Consider the following 23,644-nt stretch of genomic DNA (forward strand, 5'->3'; position numbering starts at 1 on the left):
AATTATATTCTGTCGCCTGGGAAAGAAATGGTCAACTCTGTCGAGCTCAGCCCCGTTCTGGCTCAGCGCGGGTTACAGTTATATCGGATCCGGATCGTGGAGGTATCGGACTTCGGAAGGTCCCCTTGGACCCTGAATGGTCAGCTGGGCGGCGTGCCGCAGCGTCTTCGGCCTTCTAGGGTTACAGCGGGGTAGGCAATACCCGCGATAGGTACAAGCACTACGCTACATTGAGTGCCGAGCTCCCTGGCTTCTAGCCCGGCCTTCAACAAGCCGGGCCCCGAGCAGCCCGGGGAGAGACTCCAGGAGGTGCTGGGTATCGGCTTGCCGGGGCGGAGCCGTACGGCCGGCGCACCCTGTCTATAAACACGGACATGCCCCTTGATACCCCTGGGGCCGTTCTCGGGTCGGTTCGCAGGTTGTCGTCGTTTGCTCTCCTTGTCCACTCCGACCGTCTTGGCCGCAAAGATCAAACGTCACTCGCTTGCGCCAGCCAAAGCGACATGCGGGTTCCTGCGACGTCCGGAGCGGACTCATATCAGTCTTCAAACGGATCTCCCTCGAATCTCGATAAGACGACAGCTGCAGTCAGCCAGCTTGCCGGCCGTTATTCTGTCCCATTTCGCGTCGTGTCTGTGACAGTACCACCGTTGACCTGTGGAATCGAGCACGGCATCTGTACAGGCCACCGTGGTGCATGCGACAACACTGACCGCCTTGTTGTTCGTACTGCGGGGGAGGGGCAAATCAGTCCAAGCATCCAATGTCATGGATCCAAGACCTAAAACTAGGTGACAGCCTGGCCATCTGGATATCAGCGCTACAGCATCCGAACCTCCCTTCACTCATGTCGAGAACTGAAGTGAATGGAATGAACTCCAAGCCAACAAGATAAAGCCTTTTGATCTGTCAGCAGGTTCGGCAACGGTAGAATGGAACGCATTCGAAGGTTCCGGCGGCACCGTTGCTTTGCCAGGTGTGTCGACCTGAAGATCCTCTCCCCTCGGAGGGATGGCAGATTGGTAGAAGCGGTGCCTGGCCGCCCTGAACAAGCAGAACAAGGTGGCAGAATGAAGGTGAATGGGCGAAAAGCACGGACCTTTATCGCCCCAGAAAAGGCTCCGCTCATACTTCGTCATCCAAATTGTCGCCTGGCGGGGCGGTTTGTCAGTCTAAGGTTGCTGTTGCTCTTGCCGCTCCCAGCTGCTGGCCACCAGCTGCCTGCCCCTGGTTGGCTGACCTTGGATGCTGGAGGGATGAAGCGGTGCCACTCTGGCGTCGGCGCAGTGAGTGGTGCTTGCTTTGGCTCGAACCGTTCTTCCGCCGTAACGACCTGAACGTAAACGCAACCAACCTCCAACACCAAAGACGCAAAGGCACTTTCGTCCCTCCGACTGGTCCATCTTTTCCATCCCAACACCATTCACATTCACCGTTGCCGTCCAGCCCTTCAAGAATCCCTTTATCTGCGGGTCTTGAGGCTACGAATTTATTTCTTTTCTACTACAAAACCACTTCTTCCCGCTACATCCTCTCCGTGGATTAGCATCACCGTCCGCGATACCCAAAAACACCCATTTATTCTAGAGATCCATCAACACAGACGTCAAGATGGCCCCCGAACCTAATCCCGACCATGTCGAGCACAAGAAGAAGGTCAACTTGATGTACGTAAAGCAGCGACCCCGAATGCGAGAGCTCTCGAAGCTGTCGCGCCCCCCCTCCTTGCGAATGACGCCAAGCTGACTTGAAGCCAAACAGGGACGCTTCTGGTGCTGAGCACAAGGCCGTACGTTTAACCTCGCTTGCCCGCGAAAGACCCCTCGATGAGAGTAGCTCGTACTGACCGATTCAACAGGAAGATGATACTGCCACTGCTATCCTTAAGAAGAAGAAGAAGCCCAACCAGCTGATGTATGTTGACGTCGACGATGCGGGGCACAGCAACATGAGCTAACAGTATGCAGGGTTACTGATGCGGTCAACGATGATAACTCGATTATCGCCCTCTCCAACAACACCATGGAGCAGCTCCAACTCTTCCGTGGTGATACCGTTCTCGTCCGCGGAAAGAAGAGAAAGGACACTGTCTTGATTGTCCTTGCCGATGACGATCTCGACGATGGCAGCGCCCGCCTCAACCGCGTTGTTCGCCACAACCTCCGCGTCAAGCACGGCGACATTATCACCATCCACCCCTGCCCTGATATCAAATATGTTAGTTCTGAAGCAGTCGCCTACCTCTGTGATGCACTTTTTGTTGACACATAGATTCTCTCGCAGGCCAAGCGTATCGCCGTCCTTCCTATCGCCGATACCGTTGAAGGCATCACCGGATCCCTCTTCGACGTCTTCCTTGCTCCCTACTTCCGCGAGGCCTACCGCCCTGTTAGGCAAGGCGATCTCTTTATTGTCCGCGGCGGTATGAGGCAAGTCGAGTTCAAGGTCGTCGAGGTCGACCCACCAGAGTATGGTATTGTCGCTCAGGATACCGTCATCCACTGCGAAGGCGAGCCCATCCAGCGTGACGAGGAGGAGAACAACCTTAATGAGGTCGGCTACGATGATATCGGTGGCTGCCGTAAGCAGATGGCCCAGATCCGCGAAATGGTTGAACTGCCCCTCAGGCATCCTCAGCTTTTCAAGTCCATTGGTATCAAGCCGCCCCGTGGTGTCCTGCTTTATGGCCCCCCTGGTACCGGTAAGACTCTGATGGCTCGCGCCGTCGCCAACGAGACTGGTGCCTTCTTCTTCTTGATCAACGGCCCCGAGATCATGTCCAAGATGGCTGGTGAGTCTGAGTCGAATCTGCGCAAGGCCTTCGAGGAGGCTGAGAAGAACTCGCCCGCCATCATCTTCATCGATGAGATTGACTCTATTGCCCCCAAGCGTGACAAGACCAACGGCGAAGTGGAGCGTCGCGTCGTCTCCCAGCTTCTTACCCTCATGGATGGCATGAAGGCCCGTTCCAACGTCGTTGTCATGGCTGCCACCAACCGTCCCAACTCGATCGATCCCGCTCTCCGTCGTTTCGGTCGTTTCGATCGTGAGGTTGATATCGGCATCCCCGACCCTACCGGCCGTCTCGAGATTCTCCAGATCCACACCAAGAACATGAAGCTCGGCGATGACGTCGATCTTGAGCAGATTGCTGCCGAGACCCACGGTTACGTTGGTTCCGATATTGCTGCCCTCTGCTCCGAGGCTGCCATGCAGCAGATTCGTGAGAAGATGGATCTCATTGACCTTGATGAGGATACCATCGACGCCGAAGTCCTTGACTCTCTTGGTGTTACCCAGGAGAACTTCCGCTTCGCTCTCGGTGTCTCCAATCCCTCGGCCCTCCGCGAGGTTGCCGTTGTCGAGGTTCCCAACGTTCGTTGGGAGGATATCGGTGGTCTCGAGACCGTCAAGCAGGAGCTCAGGGAGAGCGTCCAGTACCCCGTCGACCATCCCGAAAAGTTCCTCAAGTTCGGTCTTTCACCATCTCGTGGTGTTCTTTTCTACGGTCCTCCCGGTACCGGTAAGACAATGTTGGCCAAGGCTGTTGCCAACGAGTGTGCAGCCAACTTCATCTCCGTCAAGGGTCCCGAACTGCTTTCTATGTGGTTCGGCGAGTCTGAGAGCAACATCCGTGATATCTTCGACAAGGCCCGTGCTGCTGCTCCTTGCGTCGTCTTCCTTGACGAGTTGGATTCCATTGCCAAGGCCCGTGGTGGCTCTGTTGGTGATGCTGGTGGCGCCTCTGACCGTGTTGTCAACCAGCTTCTTACCGGTAAGTTAATGCTGATTGGCTTTCTGCTACCTTTCGATGCTAACTATGTCTATAGAAATGGACGGTATGACCTCCAAGAAGAACGTCTTCGTTATTGGCGCTACCAACCGTCCCGAGCAGCTCGACCCCGCGCTCTGCCGTCCCGGTCGTCTCGACTCCCTCATCTATGTTCCTCTTCCCGATGAGGCTGGCCGTCTCGGCATTCTCAAGGCTCAGCTCCGCAAGACTCCTGTTGCTTCCGATGTTGACCTGAACTACATCGCCTCCAAGACCCACGGCTTCTCTGGTGCCGATCTTGGCTTCATCACTCAGCGTGCTGTCAAGATTGCTATCAAGGAGTCCATCACCGCCGATATCCAGCGCACCAAGGAGCGCGAGGCTGCTGGCGAGGATGTCGAGATGGAGGATGAGGTTGAGGACCCCGTTCCCGAGCTCACCAAGCGTCACTTCGAGGAGGCCATGTCGATGGCTCGTCGCTCCGTCAGTGATGTCGAGATCCGTCGCTATGAGGCTTTCTCCCAGCAGATGAAGAACGCTGGTCCGGGTGCCTTCTTCAAGTTCCCTGAGGGTGGTGTTGAGAGCAGCGGCAACGGTGGTGCTGGCAACTCGTTTGGCGATGCTGGCAATGATGACGATCTTTATAACTAAGGGATTTACGACTCGGTATTAGAATAGTCTTCCATTAGCCTTGGGGCTCAGCTTGTATGTTAATATGCGCTCAAAGGAAAGGAGTTAACGAGCTATTCTTTCAAAGTCGATTCAGGGTGTGTTGGCATAGTCTCATTTGCCTGGCCCATCCGAGGTCGGTTTATAGCAATTGGGCACGAAGGATATGACATTTCCACTTTATCAGCGGTCACTCTTAGACAGATAGGAAGAAACCTAGGTGGGAGAAGCGCGCGTCAACCAGACGAGGTGGTATATCACCCTAGAGGTAGCGGACCCCAGCGAGTGTTTAGCACTCGAATGCGATGGAGTTGAGAAAACGATTTTTACGCAATGCATTTTGGTTTCTTGACCTCGTCGTCTTTGTGTTTGATTTTATCCTACCTACCCACCCACTACATCTAGATCCAATCTTGAACCGTGACCCGAGCTAATGTCGACGTGCAGTCCTTTTCCTACTCTCTCCTCGGTTCGCACCAAGCTTCTCAAACACATACTCAACCGCCTTCCCAAGACCATCCACCATCAGCTCCAACTCATCCACAGAAATCTCATAGGCCGGCATAACCATAACATGATCCCCCCTTCCCTCTCCAGCACATCCCTGGCCATTATACACCAAAACCCCAAACTCCTTCATCGCCGTCTTGTGCACCATCTGCGCTACATTCAAATCGACGTCAAACGGCTCCTTGGTCTTCCTATCTTTCACAAATTCTATCCCCCAAAACAATCCCCGGCATCGGATATCACCCACATGTGGATGTCCACTCAATCGATTCCTCAGCAGCCTTTCCAACACGGCTCCATTCTCCCTCACCTTGTCAACCAATCCCTCCTTTTCACCAACCCCCTTCTGTACCGCCAACGTCGCCGCCGCCACCACCAGATTATTCTGATACGTATGTCCATGCGTAAACACTTTTTTCCCCTTCTCCATCACCTCCGCGATCTTGCTACCGATAAGTAGTGCCGAACCAGGTGTATACCCCCCCGTAAACCCCTTTCCAATAGTTTGCAGATCGGGCACCACCTCTTCCGCTCCCCCTTCCTCTTTTCCGTTGTTTTCGTTTATGGACCATCGTTCGATCGACTGCCAGGCGTGAAGACTCCCGCACCGTCCCATCCCGCACATGACCTCGTCAAAAACCAACAGCGCCCCGTACCGCTCACATAGCTTCTTGACGCCCCTCATGTAACCCGACGGGGGAGGCACGCAACCTAACGCAGCGCCGACGATGGGTTCCATGGTGACTGCTGCTACTGTCTCGGGACCTAGGCGGAGGAACATGGATTCGAGCTCGGATAGCTTGCAAGCAACATAAGTGGGGAGGGCTTCGGAGGGATGTTGGTCGCGGTAGGGGCTGCATGCTGGAATGGGGTGGAAGTGGCCGGGGAGCAAAATGTTGGAGGAGAGGAAGGGAGCACGTTGGGAATAGTGGGAGGAGGCGGAGAGGGAGGCGATGGTGGTGCCGTGGTAGGAGGGGGTGCGGGTTATGAAGTTTGTTCTCTTGGTTGAACCAGTCCAGGAGTGGAATTCGAGAGAGTTTGAGGGCTGCTTCTATTGCTTCGGAGCCTGTCCTCCATATTAGTATTATTACTGACTGATGGAGAGATGGGATGAATGGATGGAACCACCGTAGGGCATCATAGGAGCTCAAAAGGAAGGGGAGAGAGGACAAAAAGCATACCAGAACACATCAAATAAACCTTTTTCATCCTTTCCCCTGTGCTTTCAACAAACCACTCGCTCAACCGTTCCACGGGATCAAGCTTGAAGTGAGCATAGCTCGGATATGAGCATGAGGTCATTTGATTGGTGATGGCTTTGATCACCTCCTTGCGTCCGTGGCCGATGCAGGCCACGCCGGCACCGCCGCAGGCGTCGAGGATTTTGGAGCCGGTGGTGGTAATCCAGTAGTGGCCTTTTGCTTTGGCTAGTTGTGGGAGGGGTTCGTCATCATCCTCAGCTTGGTGATGTTGGGGCTGCTGGCTCTTGCTTGTGGAAGAGGGAGAGGGACAGGGAGATTCATCGTTGCTGCTAGAGTGTTCAGATTCTGTGCCGGTCTCGTAGGCGGAGTCGGACAGGTCTGGTATCTTTGATGTTGATGATGCTTATTGGTTGGACATGGTTTTGAGGGAGCGGTATCGTTGACGGTGGTGGTAGGAAGACGCTGGTCCATCTTTTGTCGGTCAAGTATGGTGAAAGATGTATAAAGAAATTCGTCTAGAGAAGAGAAGTGAAGACCTCGTGATAGACAAATGGAAAAGATGGTTGTTCTTCTAGATGGAGGAGGAGTTCAAGGCTTTAATCCATCATGACCGTCGTGAGGAATCAACACATAAATATCCTAGTGGGCATCGTGAAAGGTGTAGGTACTTTTCTCCCACGGTCCGAGGTGCTTGAGGAAGAATTATTTCTAGGAGCAGCAGTGACAGTCTTCCAGTCATGATTAAGTGTAGATGTTGTACATTAGTGAGCATGCGTGTTTCCTGTCATCCATACACCACTTTTGCCGTGAATTGCATCTGGCCAACGGACCGGTGAACTAGAGACGTGGAGACGGGTATCACCGTAACCACAACGAGCCGCAATAGGCGGATGCGGCCATGAGATATTCGAAAGAAAACACAAAAAGGGAAACAGAAAAGGAACGTTTACCATAGTCAGCTCGCAAGTCGGAAGAGTATCAGAAGCAGGGCCGTTCCTTCCGCGGGTAGTAAGAGCCATTGAGAAGTAGAAGTGACAGTGGTTTGTGTCTATACATTTCGGCTCTGATGCTGAGGGACGGGAGACGCTGACTTGACTGAATCCCGTTCCGCTTCCCGAGTACTACTAACTGGACCGATGGATGACAGGATCAGTGATGCTTGCGCCACGCGAGAGGATCAAGGACCTAAAGTTGCATACCCAGCCGGCTAAGTACGGCATCAGCGGCAAAAAAAAACTGAAAAAAAAACTGTTGAACGTTGTTACCGTTTTGAGAAGAATGTGTCGTCGGAAGGCAGAAGGCTCTAGCCAACGTTAGACGGGAGGTTGCATGCTAGCGGATGTGTATACGTCTGTCAATCTTGGATGAATTAGGGAAGGAGCAGGAGGGAAGTTGTACCCGAACGCGGGATATGACTAAATAGATGATGATCAAAGAGGTTGCACACAATTGGAGATAACCAGAATGGAACTCTCTTCTACAAGAAGCTGCCAAACCCGAAATTGCCCTCATTAACAACTCCAAGCATCAGTACACACATGTTGATTAAATCAACCACCAACAGCCAACGGGACGGTTCAGTCAAGAACTCTGAATTTAAGTCGTCATCTTCTTTCTCCCAGCACTGTGCTCAAAGTGACATCTCCCAACCACGTGGTATACTGAACAACAGCATGGATGGTCCAACGTGGTTGAACGGTAACCGAACAAAGTTTGCTTTTTCTTTACTTGTACAAAGTGAATGAGCTAGCCAACTACTAGCCGCTTTTGCTGCCCAGTTCTTCATTGGGACTATACAAGTTCATATTGCTGTTGTAGTTGAATCATGTTGTCTGCCGAACGCATATTTCTTTTGGTCTAATTTGATTGTCTATATGATCTTTCGATATCTGCATCGGCCGTGTCTTCATCAACCTCAACTCGGCCCTCCCTCAGGTGTGTAGTGTACATGAAACTCGGGCCGAGAGAGTTTGTTTGGTGATGGCCGGACCGAGCCTAACTGGGGCCGACCGCGACCCCGAAACGTTGAACATAGACAAGCACATGCACAACAACGCCACTAGACTCTAAACCCTGAACATTTCAGACCCTTTTGGATTTTGCAACATACCCGTCGGACTTTCTCCCGTTCCGTCAGGAACTGCATTTATTTACCATGGCAGGCCTGAAGCCACCACACATAGTAAATGTCAAGCAATACCTAGTACAGGATCGGTGAAAGAAGATGTTGGTTTACGTTTACCCATACAGATCCATACTGAGTATCTTCTTTCCGCAACCATCTGATCGAGTAGGATTTGCCGAGTAACAACTACCCCCAGCTCTGCTCAGTTGAAACCATAAATCCATCGCTATTCTGGGCACCTCTGCCTGCGATGCGAGTGACATGAGGTTACACCACCGCATATCTCCCATCATAACCACCTTGAACTCCAACCAAGAGGCGTAGTATCCGTGTGTGTGACCGTCCACGTGGTTTCTTTCTTCTGCCTAGACACATCCGCGTGGCCTTGCTAATCCACATCTCCTACGCCCGGTACCACAATCTCTGAAAAGGACGGCTCTTCTGAAAATGAAAAAAAACTGGAAAAAAAAATTTAAAAAAATTTGAAGGACCGCAACCTTGGGATATCAACATCAAAGCCATTCAGACCACCCCGTCAAAAAACACCGTTGAGTAGTAGGAGATGGAAAAAAAGACAATGACCTCCTTCGCGAGACGATCTGAACCGAACTGACCCAACCAAACCCGTCCCAGATTGATGGAAAAAGACGAGGAACATGATATTATGACCTCATTGTCCACCTTATCCTCGGCCTCAAATCTCCGTTTCCCGCCCATTTGTGTTTTACACCTTTCACACTCAAACAACTAACCGCCTCAAAACCCGGAACAAAAACTGAACATGAGAAGAAGAAAGGATAACGATGATAAAAAGAAGATTGCGCTTCGAGAGTAGGGAACCCATCGAGCCTTTTCTCGTTATTTGAATCATCGAACCCATCCCATGGTATCACACACAAACTGATGAATATGAGACCCGGTACCGAATACCCCTGAAGACAAAACTGAATTACTCGTGATTGATCAAGATGTGACAAACGACAAGGAGGAAGTCAAGAATGATGATGCAGGAAATGTGAGCAAAAGCCCACTTAGATGAACGATAATGCGTAAGTGGTCCTGGCCGCATGGTATATTTTTTGAAATCGGTATTGGAGCTGGGCTCTCGGCTCTGTGCCCTTCTAGGAGCTTAGCGGCGCCATAGAGGGCACATCGCCATGTGTAGCCGGCTGGACCTCCTTGCCACGACTGACAGGAGCATGATAACTACCGATGCTTTGGAATCCCCTAAGACATGTTTAGTATATACGGTCAGACGAGCCACTAGAGTCCTGTTTTGAACTTACTTTGTGAGATCGAAAGCTCGGTCCTCCTCCTCAGCAGGGCTCGGGGGTTCTTCTACGCCGACGGTAGCGCCACGGCTGGTCGTTCTAGTCGGGCTTGCACTCCCGGCAGGCGACTTACTCCGGGCCGGCGGCGGGGGGCTGCTGCTCTGCGATGGCAGGTTCCCGTGTGTCTTGGAGGGGCTGGCGTCGTACTGAGCAGGCTTTAGCGGCGTACTTGCAATATCGGCATATCTCCAGAACGGGGCGGGTGAGCTGGTCGGCATGTGTTGACTAGGCCGTTGGGCCGTGCTGGGGGGTACAAGCCGGGGATTAACTCGGTTTGGAGCCGGCGTAACGAGAGACGCACCATCTTCCTGCAGGTACGACGACCCTAACGTCGGCGATGCAGGCGTATCCTCCACTATCCCCGATGTACTCGTTGTCGCGGGCTTCCGGATCGTCGACAGCGGGCTAGCAGCCTCCGTACCATCCTCCGCTTTGTCAGGGAGAGGTTTGCGCTGGGCGGCGCGCGCAGGCGTTGATTGCGAGTCGCGGATTGTCGGGTGCGGTTGTGGTTGTGGCGAGCCGGACGGCGAAATCTTCCGCTTACGAGACAACGGAGGCTCCTTGGCGGCCATGTCCTTCGGACCCTGCGTGATGTAGTTCAGGGCACTAGGAGAAGCTGGGTTAGAGGTGCCTCTATGTCCACCACGACCACCTCGGTAGGCGTTGCGGATCATGTCGTCACGAGCGTCGGCAACAATCTGCCACTTCATGCCCTTGCCGGGCTCGTCTGTCGACCTTGCGACCTTCTCGAATGACTTGTTCAACGAAAGATTATGACGAATCGAGTTCTAGCAACGCAGCCAAGTTAGTTATCCAAGTATACGAGAGTACAGCAACTGCTGAGAAACGTACCTGCCAGCCACCAGCGGGTTGATGCCTATAGTATGAATAGCGGTTCATGATAAACTGATAAATGCCAGAAAGGTTGAGCTTCTGGTCTTCTGTGTTCATGATCGCCTGCGTGATCATTTGGGCATAGCTGAACTGCGGCTTGATATGTTGATTTTCGTCGAGACTAAGATCGACCTCGTTGTTGGTCATGACAAGCGGGCCTGCCAAACCTTCATGAACCGCCCTGTGCATTGGCGGCCGAGGAAGGTTAAGGGGAGGGGTAATGCCTCTCCTGTAGTCTGGAGGAGCCGGAGCCAATGCCTTTTGTGGTCCTTGATTCCGGGGAGCGGCCTGGCTAGTCGGAGACACGGCCTGAAAAGCATGCGGCTCCCCTACCGAAGGAAGGGGATGGCGGGCTTGACGAGGAGAAGTGTGTGAGTCTGGGGGAACAATGCCAGCTCGCTCGAGGTAGTCCCTCTTAATCTGAAGAGGACTGATATCAGCCGGCAGGACAAACATCATCTCCATGCCGCCAATCTCGATGACCTCGCCGCTTCTCAAAGGACCCTCGTCGCCCACTTTCCACGGAACGCCATCAACCTTGAGCGCATTGCGACCCTTGACGCGCAGCCACCACTGCTCCTCTGTAGGCTTGAAGTAGATGAGAGCATGCTGACGAGAAACTTGCTTGTTGGGGCCGAGATCGATGTGTACCATTTTGCTAGGGTCCTCGTCCTGGCTCTGGCCGGTGGCACCTTGTATAGGTTCGGAGGAGCGGCCGATATTGACAGTGAGGCTCGTGATGTAGTAGGTCCAGTCGAAGGCTGCAATCTTAGCGAATGCCTGAACGCCCTGGCTCGATTCGTGGATGCTGTTCGAGTGGTCCTTGCTAGCCTGAACATTCTTGGGCATCTCGAGATACTGTATCACGCGTGCGACCACCTGGTCATCGTCGTTCATGTCTAGAGCTGACTGGTCGGCGACTAATGACGAGTCGGCCTCGTCGGCGAGATCGGTCGGCGCATCGTCATCCTGCAGCAAAGAAGAAAGGCCTGGTTAGTTTGGATCAGGTAGGCAGCTTATGGGGGGTAGTCAAAGAAGCGCACGATGGTAACAAAGCGTGGCAAAGTGAGAGGGGTATGCGAGAGCAGGGCAGGGTGCGCTTTTACCTTCTTGCGACGCTTCGAGGGCCGCGAAGGCGACGAGTCTCCAGTAACTGGATCGCTGAGATTTTGCTGGTCGGCAGTGTTGAAGCTCGCCGTGTGCTTCGGTGGCGAAGGCGACATTGTGGGTGGGAGAAAGCGCTAGCACATGCGCTTTTGTTGAGGTCTGATCGAGCTCGGGGAACGGAGGGGTTTCGTATGTTGTAAGTAAACAAGAGCAGGTCAGGGGCCCGGGTGGTGGAAGTGGGTAGGCATCTACTGTTGGTCTGGGTAGTGTAGCGGAGGCCGGAGGGCGACGTTGGCAGACGTAATCAATATTGGCAGATCGGAGGGCGGCGCAGGTGCCGGATTGGTGTGCGTGCGGTTGCGGGCAATGAAGGTGGTGAAGTGTGGACGAAGATGGATTGCGACAAATTTACTGAACTTCATAAAGTTCCATGGATTAGAACCACTCAGTTCCCCAGTCCTGCGCTGATGGCAGATGCTGCAAGGGGCCGCCAAGCCTTCGAGGTTCCAATTACGTACCAATGTCTGCAGGCCGGGACAGCCAGACAACGTCAATAAGCTTGTTGAAGACAATGGAAAGGGGGCCTCGGGATCGTCAAAGGGCGCTGTGAGACTGATGAATAGGAGCGCGTCGATTTGGGGGACAGCTTTAGAGCGGTTCTTTCCTTCCTTCTTTGAAGCTTCAACTTTTGGCTGAATGCGTGATGGGGGTGGGGGTTAAAGAAGAAAGAAGATAAAAAAGGTTCTTGGCCCCAAAGATTCAGTCAACCTTGGAATATTGATAGCTTGAAGGGGCCGTGGTCGAATGCGGGCGGTGTCTTGGGTTGTAAGTGAACTAAAAAGGATATTTGTGAACACCACACACAAACACTGCAGCAAATGGAAAGGTTGCTTTTGACATTTGTTTAATTGACCCGGCGACGCTTGCTCCGAATCCCAGGTTTTTCGCGTGCAACAGCAATTGGGATTTGGGAGGCATGCGCAGAATGCGGATTGAAGCAGGCACAGGCCGGCCACTGGCCAATGACTGCGTCAGGTTTTTGGGGTTTTAGCGGGGCAGGTGGTGGAGCATTCACGTGTTTTAAAGCTTCCGTCCAACTTCTGTTCGTCATCACTCGCTTTTCGAAAGGAACGCGGCAACGCAACCCAACGCCGTTCGGTGCAGCAGTGCCAGACTGCCAGAGGGCCAACCAACAACGGACCTCCTTCGATTTCCCCGTGTTCCTAATGATTGTTTTTGCAACAGAGCAAAGATGAAAAAAGCAACCACATATGATGCTTCACTATTGAGTTCAACTATGTTTCTCGTGTGCGGTGAAATGTGCAAGCAGAACCTTGGGCCCTATTCAAGACACCGCAAACAAAGCAATCACTACGCAACCTTCAGTCGCATGGCAAAGGTTTGTTTACATCAATCAGGGGGGATGCCGAATTGAACTGTCTTTCCCCTTCCCGCAGCACTTCAATGGCCAAAGTCAATTTGAAGGGCGGGAATGGCTGGCGAATGGCTGGGACTTGGGGACTCTGGGGGCGGGGGCGGGTACCTGAACACCACTCACTGCCAGCCTCGATCAGATTCGGGTATGTATGTTGTTTGGGGGTTGGCGCCTGGCGGGGCTTTTGCTGGGATGGAAGTTTGTGGTTGGCGTTTCTTTGGTCATGATGTAGAAAGATCTCTATAACTTCGATCATGTACGGACTTATATCGTTTACATCCTTTGGTATAGTTTGGTCTTGCAGGCTTTTGAGCAAAGAATGTCAGATCACAGGAGCAGTTACCTTTCACGCTATCTTCGGTTTACCTCTACCGCTGAAACGGTAATTCGGCACTGCACGCAAAAAGCAGTGTGACCTCGCCCACGCAGCGCGCCGAGATTGACAGAAGAAAAAGGGGGAGGCGGAGATGCCACCCATACGCATTGTGCAAGTAAACAAACTTTTGTTTCTTTTCTTCTTTTTCCTTCAAGTCTCCAGCCACCCCCTTCTCCAGGAACTGTCCTGAACCTGCATGCTGTCACCAGCTCTGTCCGATTTTCTCCAGTGTCTTCTTGGTACACTGTTTGTGTATCTTGTGAACGCTTCATCCGGGGCAACTTACCAACCAACTCAACCCTTCCCAACTAGCACAACTCTAAGCCGTCAGAGAGTCGGAGATTAGTTCGAAGGTATGTGCATTTTCTCAAGCCAACGGAACCGTCTATGTAGAAAGGTTCTGTAACTGGAACTGGGTGTTTCAACTACTCGCTCATCCCAACATGAAAACAACATAGGAAATTCTAAAGAAAAAAAAAGTGGGGTGTGTCTGTATGCTTGCCTCCTCTTCTTGACCGCTTTATAAATGCTTCTAACGTACTACCTTTTCCCCTTTATTTCTCCCTTTATGAATTTTTGATCTCCATATACAAGGATATTTCCATGACTTGTTGGGCCTTTTCCATGTGGCCTCCCTTATTTGTGTGTTAATACAGATACATACAGAGTGCTTTTAAAAAGACGCCAACCAGCCAAGAGAATTCCAAAAAGGTGCCCCCACAAGCCCAGGAACGCCAGCCATATCCGGTACCTAAATTTTGTTTGATGATGATGGATAACAATGGATGATCGTATACATCAAGTAACGGTTCAGTCAAAGAGCAATGACATGGCAGTCATGGTACCATCGATAACAAAGACATGACAGGGTCAACACGCTTAGGCCTTGCCGCCACGCTTCTTGGGGTTGCTGGGTCCCTTGGACTTCTTGCCGCCCTTCTTCTTCTCGCTGCCCTCAACAAACTTGACGAGCTCATCGAGGCTGCGGTTGTCAACACCGACGGCGCTGGGAACAACACTTCCAATACCAGCCGCGCCAGCGGTGGCGTTGCGAGGGCTGAAGCCGAGGGTACCCTTCGCGCGGCGGGCCTGGAGCTCCTTGGTGGCCTTGGCGACCGACACAGCGTTATGGGTCAGCTGAGTGAGCCAGTGCTCGGCCTCCTTGGTGTTCTTGTCCTCAGGGCCCAAGAGGGTCTTGAAGATGTTGTAACTCTCGCGCATGCGGTCGACGGCCCTCTTAGCGTCTTGGTCGAGGGCAAGGGCCTGAGCAAGCTGGAACAAGAGAGTGGCGGAGTGAACAGTCTGCTCGCCGAAGACCTTGTTGCAAACACGGAGGGACTCCTCGAACCAACGACGAGACTCGTGGTAGGCCTTGATGCTCTGCAACATGACGGCATAGTTGTTCATGGTGGTGATGGTATCGGGATGGTCAGGTCCATAGATGACCTTCCAGAGATCAAGAGCATGTCTGGCGTAGAGAAGAGCCTGCTGGCTGTCACCACGCTGGTGGAGGAAAAGAGAGAGGTTGAGGTAGTTCAACACAGTCTCAGCCGAATCAAGACCGACGGTCCGCTCGGCAACGATGGCAGCCTTGCGGGACAGCTCAACAGCGGCATCCTTCTGGCCCAGCTGGTAGTAGAGCTGCGACAGAGTGTGGTACATCTGGGCGACCTCGGGGTGGACGAGACCATAGATCTGCTCATGCAGAGAGAGGGACTCGAGGAGAAGGTCCTCGCCGAGTTTCTTCTGGTTCTGGTAGATGGAGAGACGGCCAGCCTCGAGAGCCTCCTCGGCAAGGGCGCTACGGGGGGTAGAGTCCTTGACGATAGGAACAACGTTGACGAAGTCGTCAGGGCTGAAGGTGTGGGGCACAGTCACAACAGGGGCGGCGGCCACAGGGGAGGTCTCACGAGCTGCCTTCTTCTTCTTCTTCTTCTTGTTGCCATCCTCAACGGGGGCAGGAGCGGGGGCAGCAGCCTTCTCAGCAACAGGCTCAGCCTCGCCCTCGGTGGCAACGAAAGCGTACTTCTTGTTCTGAATCTGCAGACCGAGCTTCTGAGAAACCTCGCGGAGCATCTGGATGTGCTGGAGCTGGTTGAACCAGCCATCGTCCAGAGTGAATCGGAAGCGGTGGAGAATCTCCTGCTGCATAGCCTCCCTCAAGCTCTCGGGAGTGACCTTCTCGAAGCTGTAGTCGGCATCGCTGAACACCTTGCGGAGCTCCTCATCAACCTCGGCGGCAGGGGACGAGTTAAGACCGAAGCCCAAGAAGCAATTCAGGAGGTGGGCCAAGCAGGCAGAAGTCAAAGGAAGAGGCAGGTACCTCAAGTACTTGGCGGCGACGTGCTTGAAAGCTCTGGCGATCATCTCACGAACGCAGAGCTGACGGAAGCACTCGACACGGGTACCCTCGGCGAGGGTGGCGAGCTTACCGAGGTAACGCATGTTGATACCGCGGCGGTGGAGGAGGCGGGTGAGCGAACGGCCATCCATGGGGAAGCTGATATCGGACTCCTTAAGATCGTTCAAAAGGGCAGGGATGACAGAGTCACGGAGGTAGGTGCAGGCGTCACGGACGTCCTGCTCATCCTGGGCCATCTCGGCCTTCTCCTCCTCAGTCTGAGGAACCTGGCCGCTGAAAACGTCGGGGTTCAGGGCAAACTTGAAGTTGCTGATATCGATGCGCTCATCCTCCTTGGCAGCCTCCTCCTCATCCTTCTTCTCGGCAACCTCGGTGGACTCAGCAGCCTCCTCAACCTTGGTCTCCTCAGCCTTGGGCTCCTCAGACTTCTCGCCTTCCTCGGTCTTGGTCTCTTCAGTCTTGGCCTCCTCAGTGGCCTCAGTGGCCTCCTCGCCCTCCTTCTTCTCCTCGGGCTTCTTGATGACGCCGCGCTTCAGAAGCTCAGCCTGGACATACTCCCTGGTCTTCTGCTTGGCCAAAGACTCAACGAGCTCGGGGCGGAGCACAGTCATGCGGTGGGGGTACTCAGAGCCCTCAGGTCCGCTCTCCTCCATCCAGGCAATATCCAGGGGAGTGATGCGGTACAAGTCCAAAACGTACTTGCGTCCATCAGTTCCGAGGAGACCCTTCATCTCAACACTGGCCTCGAGGTCGTGGCGCTTGTTCTCCTTGTCCCAAACGGCGTGCTTCTTGACGCGCAGGGCAGTGGCGAGCTTCTCGAAAGAAGGAGCGAAGCGCTCATCAGCGGCAACGATGTCCTTGCCATCAACAGCACCGTAGTGGATCTGGTTCTCGCCAGCCTCGGGCTGCTTGAAGATGCCAGGAACGATGCTCTGGCCGACAATGCGCTTACCGAGATAGTCGATAACAACGGTGCCGGGAGTGTAGAGACCGTCAATGTCAAGCTGGTTCACGAGCTTGACACCAAGAACATCCTTGCCGGTGGCAACACGGGCAGCCTCATCACCACCCTCGCTGGTGAAAGTGCCGACACCGTCAGCGCCGAAGGAGAAGAATATGTTGTTGTAGACGAAGATCTGCGCATCCTTGTCCTCAGTAGGGTTGAGGGGAGCAACCTCGCCGCGAGCGACGAGGACGGCACCGCGGGCAGCGGCATCAGTGTAGTCAGCAAAGAGCTTAGCGAGCAGACGCTCCCTGAAGACGCGATCCTGGATGGTCTCCTTGGGAAGCTCCTTGGCAGACTGGAACTCCTCGTTCCAATCCCTCAGAGAGTCAACGTTCTCAGCGCCGCCGAGCAGGTAGGTCTCCTGCGAGCGGGTGTTGTCGGCCTCGTGGGCAGTAAGGGAAGAGTTGTTGGAAGGAACCAACCACGGCGCAGACGGGAAGGTGTTGCCGACCTGGAAGGTTGCCAAGGGGTCCTTTTGGCTGGAGAACTCCTGGAACTTCTTGAACGACTCCTCGAAAGAAGGAGAAAGCTTCTTGAGAAGAGTGAAGAGAGAGTGGGAGGCGCAATCCTTGGGGGCCGGCTTGGGGAGAGGGTCGAACTTGGCGTTGCTGCACCTGTTGACGAAGAAGCCACCAGCATGGGCGGTAACGTGGTGCTGCTCACCCTCGTTGGTCTGGACGACGAGGTAGAGAAGGTGACCCTTTTGCCTCCAGTAGGCAGGAGGAGGGTTCCACGGGGATAGAGAGATGGACTTGATGGTCTTGGGAGCCGGGCCGGTCTCCTTGGGGAGCAGGATGGCGAGGTCAGCGGGAGCCTGGAAGTCGTACTCCTTGATCTCGGCCTCGGGGGCGTCGGGGTTCTCGACCACAATATCGTCGTGAACGGAAACGCCGGCAAGAACGCCGTGGACGGTATCGGTGCGGTCTCCGGAAGCGCCAATCAGCTCGCGAATGCGGATGAGGTGAATGCGGGCCTCCTTCTCGGTGTAGGGGTCCTCGACAACATGTAGCTGGGCGCCGTTCTCAAGACCCTCGACGTCGGAAACCTGGATGAAGTCGTTGATCTTCTTGCCGTTGAACTCAAGGTGGAAGCACGAGAACTCGATGGCGATGGGGTGCTCGATTATCGACTGGCGGATCTCGTGGATCTGCTCCATAGGGGACACCTGTTGCGCCGTCTTAGAAGACTGGTTATTTGGTGGTGACATGCGGTCATGGAACACATACAGGGATATCAAGTGTCTCGGTGGTGTGGGGGAGAACGATGGTGACGACGAAGGGCTGGTCCTCGAGGGCCTGCTCGGCGTCCTCCTCCGTCTGTTCCTGTTCTGTTGTGCCATTGACGTCGGCCGGAGGCGTCTGGGTCTCGGGAACCTCGGGGACGGGGTTGCCTATTGGGAGAGAAGGCTTGTGTTAGCAACGATGTATGGACGGCGGCAACGGTGACAGCGACAGCGGCAGGTAGGTAGGTCTGGCAGACAACATGTATGCAGCGGGTAGGTAGGTGGGTGGACAGGTAGATAGGTATGACAGGTCCGGGCTCGCCCCGTCTCGAGTTTGATATGTACAACAACAGCTGTGTTTGGGACTTGATGTTTGAGTTGGCTTCTTCTTCTTCTTCTTCTTCTTCTTCTTACCCTCGACAGCGGGAGTGGTTGCTTGGGATGCGTCCGCCATGATTGTGTGTTGATACCTTGTGGACTAGCGCAGCAAGGTGTAGTGGGAAACAGAAAAGACGACAGGCTGAGGTATATGAAATGAGGTTGAAAGGAGGGGATGGGGACGGAAACTCGGTCGAGATACGGTCCTGGTCCTAGGCCTGGTCCTGGTCTCGGGATTCGAGGCACACAAAAAAGAGTGGTTTAAAAGTGGAATTCTACAAGTCCCTTGAACCGGGCAAGGCGACAAAAAAAGACAAATTCAGAGAGTCCAATTGGGAGGAGATTAGACAAGTTCAAAGAGGCGAAAGTTGCAGAGAGGATGTCTCAAAGTGTAAATATATTTCACGGTATCGTCAGGCATGCAGGACGTGTAAATGACTCTTTCCCTCACCTTCGGCCTTCACCAAATTCTGGGGGCGTTCGGATCAGACATCAACTTTTTTTTTCTCGTCTCGGCCTATGATGCAGATTACTGCCGGGTCTAGCGGCCGGCAACAGCCCGTTACCAGGGCATGACTCGAGGCGGGCAAAGGCGGACAGGCGGGTGGGTGTGAGAGGGTCCATGCTTCCTCTCCATTCCCCCGCCTTCAGCACTTCCCCTCCGGCGATCGCCACTCACAGGTCACAGCGCTCAGTGCCCGCCCTCCGAAGCAGCTCGCGACGTCCAGTTCAGAGCAAGGACAGCAAGACCTAAGAAGTTCACTGCAACATGTCACTCCCGAGTCCCGACAACCGAAGCAGAGGACGCAAGGTGGCTTGAGCTTGTACAAAGGGCGATTCCTGTTTCCATGCGATCTGGTTGGCTGATTGCGACCAAGCCCCATATTTGCGCCTCGATCCAGTTGCTCCACCCCGCCAAAGACGCTAGTCCAAAGACGGCATGCAAGTAAACATCAATATCGGGCATTCCAGAAACGCGACCAGAAAGCAATCTCAATCACAGCATTCCGACAAACAGAAATCCACCGACCAAACATGTATCAGCGTTGAACAAAGGACTCGACGGTATTTTTTGGCGTATGGACATTCGACAACAACATTTGTTCTTTAATCGCTTTAGTTTAATCGAGAATCTTTGGGTCAACTTGATATTCGTCGCCGGCATCAAAGCAATTTGCTTAATATTATTTTCGCTTCATGGACTATTCCCCGCCAACCTCTCCGCAACCATCATGGCAATCACCAAAACGAAGACCACCGCATCAGACCGGAACGGCAAAAAATGAACAAGCCCAGCCCTGGACAGCGACGAGATGTCACCGCCTACTTCGCCCTCTACTTGCCCATATCGGCACTTTGAAGAAGGAGAAAGCGCGACGGTCGGGAGTAACCGACAGCATAGACGACGGAAATGGCCCACCGAACGCGAGTCCAAGTAAGCAAAAAGGTCGAGGTGGTTCAAGACAGACAATATACCACAGCAAGGCATCATCACGAGCACACTTGAAGACGCCCGAGAAACCGCGGCGACAACGAGCTGGCAGAAGGCCTGTCCAAGAAAATGCAGTACCTACTCCCTACCTTAGGCATACTACGAACCACCATCTAGCATCGTCTCCAGCTCAGCCCGTTTTATTTGCTCCAACAGAAAACACCTTAACCAACGAACCTGGAGGAAGCGCAAGGTGTGTTCACAGAGGCTATAAGGGAGGTCGATGCATGCTGGAGGCGTCGTTGAGTCAACTTCGGGAAACGGTGGACCGAGAGATGTACTCAACATATGAGGCTGTCTTCCGCGCGCTGGATGCCTTGCTCCGAGCTACCTGTCCTCCAGAGCCTCAAACCAGCGGCTCCTCCAAGTCCCTCCTCGCCATGTGCTTGCGGAGAATACCGGATTACATCGCAGAGCTCGAATACTGGGAGAAAACGGACGCCGAGGCAAACAAGACCAAGTCCGTCATACAAGAGCCCAAAGCGTCATTCTACATCTACTCTGAGCTTGAGTCGCTGGGTGCGTTGGGAGGATGGAAACATCTCCGCACAGTAGTCAGAGCCCATGGCGTCCAGATTATCCAGGGTGCCATCAGGGACGGTTTGGTAGAGGATCGAGTGGCAACTACGCTCATCGGTCTCTGTTGTATGTACCTACCGTTTGTCGAATCCATGGGTCTTATCGATGTTTTTATTTCGCGTCAATACTCACCACCAGATCCCTCCGTGCGTGACGGGCTCACGGTGAAAGCACCTGCTCTATTTCCGCTCTGGGCGTTTGGATTGGGCAATGGGACGACTAAACGCTTCATGCTTGGAAAACTGGCCGATCTTTTTGGCGATGGCTCTTTGCCGGCGGAGTGGTTGCTCGTCGATGCCTTCAAGAACACGCGCCTAGATGCCATGGCGAAAATGTTCTACGGCGCCGGGCAAGACTGTGTTGATTTCATGATCACCATGATCAACGTTCTTTCCCCTTTGATGTCAGCATGGAGGAAAAAGAAGACGCTGGCTTCAGCTTCTTGTTCTTCCACTGACAAAAATCCGCACCAAGAAGCAGCCGCAGTCCTAACTGGGGGCATGGCAACGCTGGTGTCAGAGGTGCTCAGTTATTTGGACGACCCTGACAGGGAACGGCCCACGCTGACGCCGGCTCAGCGAGCGGTGTTTGTTCACCGCGTGCGGTACATCTTCCGCGCATACCTCCTTCATGCCAGAAAGACGACGGGTCTCCCAACTCCCGCTGTGTATCTTATCAGTCTCTGCGATTTCCTCGCATTCAGAACCGAGTCCTCGGCCGCAACCATTGCCTCAGCAGCATGGAAAGAGGTAAAGAGCGGCCAGCGCATTGACCGTCGGGACGAGCAATACTTGACCACACTGGGAGTTTTGAGCACGATAGTGAGCAACTACAGTCGGGAAAATGGGTCAACCAGCGCCCACACCTACATTCCCCAAATCTGTGACAAGCTGAAAGTGCTGCAGATTCCCGACAAGCTCCCCTACCACCCGTTTGAGAACATTGACATTGACGTCGCCTTCGCCGTTGCGTTCCAGACCAACGATCTCCAGGACCTTGCCTACGCTGAAAAGCTATGGGCCAAGAAGAACTCCGTCACCTGCTCTTACACCTGGATGAAGCCGACGCCCTACTACGAAGAGCGCATCCGCGCCAGGGGGGAGTCGGAGGGTAAGCCCTTTTCAGGATTCAAGTGGGACGATGCTCTGAGCGAGTGGGTCACGCTAGACTCCCCTGAATCGCCCGTGGGAGTAGGCGGAGGTCGAATGACGAGGAGGTCGACAAGGTGCCCACCTAAGACGGATGCGCTCCAACAGTATCCTTCTCCTACGACTGCTACACCAGCTGCCGTTGCATCCGCATCTACATCTACATCAGGGACCAATCGCAGACCAACGCGCGGTACGCGCCTGTTACGATCTAGCTCGGCCTCTACTACAACAACGCCTGCCACCGACGATAACACAGTCGATGACGACGACGACCTCGAAAATGACGAAGAAGACGACAACAGCTCTGAAACCTCCACTACCACATCTCAAACCGATGCTGACGTCGCCTCAGATTCTGAATGGGATTCCGACTTTGAAACATCAAATGTCGTAGGCTTAAACAAAACACGCCATCAGCAGATACCAACCCCAAGAACACAACCACCTCCTCCAAGAACGCAACCGCAACCGCAACCGCAACGGCGGCGGCTGAGCGGCAACAAGCGAAAGTTGAGACCTCTCGATACTGAGGACGAGGATGAGGACGGCCAAGAAGGGGACTCCAATGAGGATGACGACAACGATAACCTCATACGTTGTCCTGTGGCTAAAAGGCCTCGGACGAGGGCTTCATTGGCTGCTGCTACTGCTACTTCTGGTGCTAGTTCTACTGCCAGTGGTATTGCTACTGCTAGCGGCAGCGGCACCAGTGGTGGTGGCCGAACTGCCCGGCGGTCACTCGGGAGATATGCCGGTAGCAGCGGCAGTGGCAGGGCGGTTCATGAAGATACCAGCGAAGATGAACTTGGCTAGGTATAAGCATTTGGAACAGACGAAGAAGCATTCTCGTCGACTACTCACTTTTTGCTTCACAATTGGTTTACTTTGCAGGATTGTTGGATTATGATCTCTCCCGGATAGAAATAGGGGGACAAGAAAGAAACGGAGAAAAGAACGAAAGGTCAGAATACCCCGATTGTTCTTACCTAACATTGACATTGGCTACTTGCTGGATGCTAGATTCGGTTCTGAGCACACATGACTTGGAGTTGGTTGGTTACACATTTGTATAGATGATATCTCTTGAAAGAGGTAATGTTAGACTAGAATAGATATCGTGTTTGAGAACACACCATCAAATATCGATTATTATCACATGATCAAATCTTCAACCTTACCTTACCTTGCCCGATTGCCTCTGCTGACGTTTTTCTACCTCTACTTTGTACATGCCTCCTCCTTGCCATCCTTCCTGTCTCCTGCACCACCCCCTCCCGTCGAGACAAGATGAACTTGTACATTTGAAACATCCCCCCAACCCCACTGCGCTTCGCCTTACCTTACCTTTGCCCCTTGTCTAGGTCGGTCTAGGTGGTTTAGGCTACTTTCCCCACGAAGCTCAGACTCCGCCGCGCGTATACTTGCCCCCAGTTTCTCGCTCGCTTGCGAGTTTTGGTCCGGTTCTCGTTATATCGGTTTTTTTTTGGGGGGGGTTTTTTTTTTGGTTTTTTTTCTTTTGGGGGGGGGGGGGGGGGGGGAATTGTTTTTTTTTTAAAAAAAAATCGACCGTGACCAGTGGTCCCCGTGACGACATATCTGACGTGCTGAGAAGTGTATATACTCTTGGATATCCGGGCTGTGCTCAGTGGTCTACCGGGGAAGCCCGTCATCGGGTTGTTATCATATCAATCTATCTACCTTGTTCTTTCTTGTATACTTGATACCTACCCTTGAGCTACGAAGCTCTGGTCTCAAAAGGCAGAAGAGTACTTACATAGAGGTACCCATCTTTCCCCAGTATAAAGGATTGGGGCGGGGATCTCACTCATACGCGAATTATTCATGTCTCTAGGACGGGTACCCGTCACTTAATCCATGAATCCATCAGTCGTCAACCGAGAACCTGCTCCTCCTTCTCCTTCTTCTCCTTAAAAGGGACTTGGAATGGAAGAGACGGGAAGACTTTTCTTAAAAGACGGTCCGTCATGTCACGTGTTACACAACCATTTACCAACGGGAAGGCAACCTGGGGA

General features: G+C 53.4%; 4 protein-coding genes across 4 annotated transcripts; 2 read left to right on the forward strand and 2 right to left on the reverse strand.

Moving 5' to 3' along the window:
- Nucleotides 1–1,259: 1,259 nt before the first annotated feature.
- On the forward strand, nucleotides 1,260–4,785 carry SMAC4_00109 (uncharacterized protein). The gene is made up of 6 exons (XM_003351520.2): nucleotides 1,260–1,667; nucleotides 1,762–1,789; nucleotides 1,859–1,914; nucleotides 1,968–2,217; nucleotides 2,284–3,775; nucleotides 3,831–4,785. Exons 1-6 carry the CDS (start codon nucleotides 1,612–1,614, stop codon nucleotides 4,421–4,423), a joined length of 2,475 nt encoding a protein of 824 aa, XP_003351568.1. The 5' UTR covers nucleotides 1,260–1,611; the 3' UTR covers nucleotides 4,424–4,785.
- A 3,325-nt stretch (nucleotides 4,786–8,110) lies between these two features.
- On the reverse strand, nucleotides 8,111–11,806 carry SMAC4_00110 (uncharacterized protein). The gene is made up of 4 exons (XM_003351521.2): nucleotides 11,547–11,806; nucleotides 10,462–11,472; nucleotides 9,565–10,397; nucleotides 8,111–9,505 (listed from the first exon to the last, which is right to left on the reverse strand). The coding sequence occupies exons 1-4, from the start codon at nucleotides 11,724–11,726 to the stop codon at nucleotides 9,400–9,402; spliced, it is 2,130 nt and encodes a 709-aa protein (XP_003351569.1). The 5' UTR covers nucleotides 11,727–11,806; the 3' UTR covers nucleotides 8,111–9,399.
- A 1,960-nt stretch (nucleotides 11,807–13,766) lies between these two features.
- Nucleotides 13,767–17,954, reverse strand: SMAC4_00111 (uncharacterized protein). Its single transcript, XM_066089384.1, has one exon. The coding sequence runs from the start codon at nucleotides 17,943–17,945 to the stop codon at nucleotides 14,301–14,303; it is 3,645 nt and encodes a 1,214-aa protein (XP_065946880.1). The 5' UTR covers nucleotides 17,946–17,954; the 3' UTR covers nucleotides 13,767–14,300.
- A 1,632-nt stretch (nucleotides 17,955–19,586) lies between these two features.
- SMAC4_00112 (uncharacterized protein) lies at nucleotides 19,587–22,769 on the forward strand (the record flags this gene model as incomplete). Its single annotated transcript, XM_003351523.3, has 1 exon — nucleotides 19,587–22,769. The coding sequence occupies one exon, from the start codon at nucleotides 19,587–19,589 to the stop codon at nucleotides 22,422–22,424; it is 2,838 nt and encodes a 945-aa protein (XP_003351571.2). The 3' UTR covers nucleotides 22,425–22,769.
- Nucleotides 22,770–23,644: the final 875 nt, after the last annotated feature.

This window comes from Sordaria macrospora, chromosome 4, assembly GCF_033870435.1.
Source record: "Sordaria macrospora chromosome 4, complete sequence".
NCBI lineage: Eukaryota > Fungi > Ascomycota > Sordariomycetes > Sordariales > Sordariaceae > Sordaria > Sordaria macrospora.

Coding starts and splice junctions, on each gene's coding strand:
- SMAC4_00110 (XM_003351521.2), bottom strand. CDS start 11,726: ATGTCGCCTTCGCCACCGAAGCACACGGCGAGCTTCAACACTGCCGAC. Junction 10,398..10,461: donor AACCCGCTGGTGGCTGGCAG/GTACGTTTCTCA, acceptor CTGCGTTGCTAG/AACTCGATTCGTCATAATCT. Junction 9,506..9,564: donor CGAGCTTTCGATCTCACAAA/GTAAGTTCAAAA, acceptor AACATGTCTTAG/GGGATTCCAAAGCATCGGTA.
- SMAC4_00109 (XM_003351520.2), top strand. CDS start 1,612: ATGGCCCCCGAACCTAATCCCGACCATGTCGAGCACAAGAAGAAGGTC. Junction 1,790..1,858: donor CTGGTGCTGAGCACAAGGCC/GTACGTTTAACC, acceptor CCGATTCAACAG/GAAGATGATACTGCCACTGC. Junction 1,915..1,967: donor AAGAAGCCCAACCAGCTGAT/GTATGTTGACGT, acceptor AACAGTATGCAG/GGTTACTGATGCGGTCAACG.
- SMAC4_00111 (XM_066089384.1), bottom strand. CDS start 17,945: ATGGAGCAGATCCACGAGATCCGCCAGTCGATAATCGAGCACCCCATC.